The sequence below is a fragment of the Cyprinodon variegatus genome, unplaced genomic scaffold (genome assembly GCF_000732505.1).
Source record: "Cyprinodon variegatus isolate N-32 unplaced genomic scaffold, C_variegatus-1.0 Scaffold163, whole genome shotgun sequence".
NCBI lineage: Eukaryota > Metazoa > Chordata > Actinopteri > Cyprinodontiformes > Cyprinodontidae > Cyprinodon > Cyprinodon variegatus.
In genome coordinates, this window is record NW_015150616.1 from 917,169 (window position 1) to 921,561 (window position 4,393).

General features: G+C 35.2%; 1 protein-coding gene across 2 annotated transcripts in view; it reads left to right on the plus strand.

Annotated features, from left to right (window-relative positions):
* Positions 1–3,598, plus strand: part of LOC107086824 (caspase-8-like) — a 12,163-nt gene extending 8,565 nt beyond the window's left edge. Inside the window, exons 10-11 of one of the 2 annotated variants that reach the window (XM_015378028.1) lie at positions 1,401–1,786; positions 3,268–3,598. In XM_015378028.1, the coding sequence (XP_015233514.1) occupies positions 1,401–1,786; positions 3,268–3,403 (522 nt within the window). In that variant the 3' untranslated portion in view covers positions 3,404–3,598. The remainder of the gene's footprint in view (positions 1–1,400; positions 1,787–3,267) is intronic. The other variant, XM_015378027.1, reaches the window with a different exon arrangement.
* Positions 3,599–4,393: the final 795 nt, after the last annotated feature.

Consider the following 4,393-nt stretch of genomic DNA (forward strand, 5'->3'; position numbering starts at 1 on the left):
GTGGTTTCTTATTTTAAGTGTAAATTGTCTTGTTCCATTGGCAAAATGTCTCGTTTACCTCCTCAATAAAAAAAAAAAAAATGACTTATCTAGATTTAGATTTTTTTGCAGTGTATTCACCAGCTGCTTTAATAGACTTTCCTGAGAGCTTTTGGTCCCTATTGATTAGATGGTATGACAGAACTGCAGCAAATCTGTTGGTGTGACGTTACCAAATCTCAATAGGTCTGTGATGGATTGAGGTCTGGGGACATAATTGGAGGGCTAAACTAAACGCAGTGCCTGAGAAAACCAGAGATTTTTTATCTGGTGCATTTTTGTGCAGCAACTAACCAACAGAAGGTTTATGCACTTAGAAATGGACAAACCAGGTAAAAATACACATTATAACAGTATATTTAAATACAAGGCTAATGAGGCATGATATCAAAACCCAAAAACAAATATTTGGGAATTTTTACTATTGTTAAATTTATATCTCTGGATAATTTGCACATTCAAATAATGCATTTAAAATATCACTACATTGATATATTTGGGTTATTTATTCTACATTTATTTTTATACTTATTTAACCAGCGATTCTGTCGATAAACCATCTTCCAAATTTAAAATGGAAATAATTAGTTATTGAAAATTACTTTCATATATGGAACATTGTACTGGGAATCAATATTAAGTGTATAATTTTTTTACACAGTTTTAGACATTTTCTGATACAGTCAATCGTCCAACAATTCAGGTTCATTCAATTATCTTTCCAATTTTGATCTTTGTTTTGAACTCCAGCGTTAAGTCTTCCTGCTTTATGATTGGTCTGTAATATGTGTACCTGATGAAGAAGCCTTTAAAGACAGTGTTTTTTTGTTTTGTTTTTAACAACTTCAGTAGATAATGTGCTGATGAAGATTCTCAGTGATCCAGGTCATAGCCATTCCATGAAATATAAAAACAAAAAACAACTGGACTTTGTTTTCAAAGTTTGAAGACATTTCGCTTCCAATCCAGAAGACTTTCTCAATTCAAAATGTCTGGAGAAGCCTTAAGCTCGAGGCTTTAATAGAGTAGCCCAATAAAAACCTTGTTATGGCGTTGAAAACATGCAATCTGAACCAAATTGCATGTTATAAAAGCCTGGAGCTCAACATTTTGCCACACATTTTGAAATGAGAAAGCTTTCTGGATGTGAAGTAAAATGTCTTAAAACGTTTAACAAAGTACAGTGTTTTTTTTTTTGTTTTTTTTATTAATTAGGTAATACACTGGGATAGTTACTTTAAACATTCATTTTTTCAAACATAGCTGCTTACTGTTGAGCTTAAAGTTATATAACATGGAGTAAAACCAAGACGTAATACAACTTTGATATGTTTTTTTTTCTCCTCCAATCTGCTTTTTAGGTGTTATGTGTGCTTTCCCACGGAGGAAATGGCTTTGTCTACGGTACTGATGAGAAGGAAGTGAAGCTGGAGCAGCTGACTGAGCCGTTCAGTAACATGAAAGCCCCCACCTTATTGGGGAAGCCCAAACTCTTCTTCATTCAAGCGTGTCAGGGTGTGAAGGGACAGGAACCGGTCTGTCAGTGCACCAAACCAGGAGAGCTCCCTAAGATGACATCCAGGTTGTCCATAGAGGCGGATTGTGCTCCTGAGAATACAGTGGCTTCAGGTGCAGATATGTTGCTGGGCATGGCCACAGTGCCTAACCACAAGTGTTACCGGCACACGCGCAATGGCTCTTTGTACATCCAAGAGCTGTGCAAGCAGCTGAAAAAAGCAGCTGAAAGGTGAGGAATTTATTGTGTATCCTGTATATCCTGCCGTAAATTCTAGATACCAGTTTCGGGTCATTTTCCGTTGGGTCTAGATCAGGGGTCTGCAACTTTTCATTAAAATATCTGTGATAGGAATTTTGTTGCATCTAAATCAACATGCTGGTGAAGATTGTCAGTAATCCAGGTCATAGTCATTCAAAAAAAAAAGTTAAAAACAAACCACTGGACACATTGTTTCCCAAAAGCCTTGTTAAAGCTAAGGACAAAGGCTTTAGGACAAAGGACGCTCGAATTTTCACATTTTGGACAAAGAAGACAGGTGGTTTGAAAGGGGTGTGAAGGAAGCCATTTAAGTTAAGAGAGAAAAAACTAATTTAAACAGAGGGGGAGGTCTCAGGTTTCAGCTCCCGAAAACCTATAATACCACGTTAGAGCTGATTCGTTCTCGCAATCATCTCAATCCTCATCGCCATGCAGGTGGGCAAACATTGTACCTGTTAAGCCAGGCCAATAACAATCCTAATTGCATTACCCCATTACAGAGTCATGGGCCAGTTTTGGGTTTAAATTGCATGTTTTCTAAGCCATAACAAGGCTTTTGTTGGGCTAGTCCACAAAAGCCTGGAACTCAACACTACTCCAGACATTTTGAATTGAGAAAGCTTTCTGAATAGGAAGCGAAACGTCTTCAAAATTGGAAAACAAAGTGCAGTGATTTGTTATTAACTTTTTTGGGGGGAAAATCTAAAACAACAAACAATTTATTTGTATTTTTAGCTTTTAAAATAATCATAAAACATAATTTCTAAGTTAATTAAAAGAAAAATAGTTCTAAAAACATATTTCTTTGTTCTTTACATGTCACTCTGTTGTGAAAATTCAATTCAAATATTCTTTATAAAAACAATAGACCCCTGGTCTAGATCATTGCTAAGATGTAAACAACAAAAGTGTCTCCAATACTACAGAATGCATCTGCTTTCAGGTAAATGCTAAAACAGCTAACAGATGTTTGTATAGTTGGATACATGTTGGTAATTTTTTTAAATAACTGCTTTAAAAGGCATTTAATTCGCTTCTGGAATCCGTTTTTATGGGCCTACTGCTCTGCTGGTTTACTGATGCAAACAGAGGGCTTATGGAAAGGTGGTTAACGATAAATGGGCCTGCAGTTTGTTGACCCTGAATCTAGTTTGGAAAAGAGTAATTTCCACAGGTAGTTTCAGCTGGTTTGGTCAAACTTAGCAGAACACCTGCTTCCAGGTGTGGATTACTCTGTTTACTCAGCTTACTGTGGAACATGACCTCTGAGAAAACTGTTCAGAGCTGCCGTGGAACTCTTGAAAGGTTGCCTGCTTTTAAAAAATCAAATTTTATAAGTTTCCAGGCTTTAAGGGAACCTACAAACAGTCTTCTTCAGTCTCTGCCGTTTAGTTAACTGCTTAGTAAATAAAGATGGATGTTTAACTTTCGTTTTCTGTTTACCTTCACAGCCCTAACAATGACGACATACACACTGTGTTAACGCGTGTGAACAGAGAGGTCAGCAAAAATTACACCCCACCCAGTCGACAGATGCCGGAGCCCAAATACACGCTCACCAAGAGGCTGGTCCTCAGATTCATCTGAGCTGTCTGGAGCCACACAGAGCATTCTCCATTTTAGATTACCTGAACGGTGGTGGACTGTGAGAATGAATGGGAGTCTATTAATGATTCCTTACTTGGATGAATTGCTGCCTTGCACGTTGAGAAAGTAAAAATGAAATGGTTTGATTTTGTCATCCAAAAAGTATTTTCAAATCGTTTCTTAAATAAACATTAAGATGAATAGTTATGTCTGTTATCTTCTGATTTTTTTTTTACAAAATAAAATCAGTCTATAATCCTTTAAGATGCTGCCATAGAAGATAAAATATATAAAGATTTCAATTCTTCTAATATCTTCTACTCTTTACATTACAAAATGGTGTAGATGAAAAATAAAGGTTACAGTTATAATCTGTTTATTAAGCACATTAAAAACCTCCACAGTTAATTTCACTATTGGTAATATAATTATATAGATAGCCTGTAGACTACTGTGATTAAATCACCCCAAACCACCACCTAGCTAAGGTGTAGATGTACTACTGATGCTTGTTGCATAATTGACCATTAGATGGCAGCAAAGTGTTGTCAATATGATCTTTGGTATAGAAGGAGTTCACAGTTATACATAATTTATCTAATTTTCATACTGAACACCTACATTTATGTCATCATTTTTCTACATATAATTAATCTTTTTTTTATATAACTTTGCAATTTTGTTTTTTTATAATTGTGATAAAAGTTAGAACTCATTAAAATGTGTTCAGTGGAAAAACTACATAGACATCATGTCAAGATCATAGCTCATAGAAACCCCAAAAATATACCCAAGTAAAAGTTTTTGTGTCTGTGTCTGTGTGTGTTTTTTTTTTACTCAAAAGTAGAAAGTAGTCATCCAAGAAATTAATCAAGTGTAAAAAAGCACTTAGTAAAAACAACTCAAATACTATAATTGTTGGCATCCAGCATTTGATTTAAAATTAAAATCTAAAAAGAGTTATTTTTTGTAAATAAAAATTAATTACAT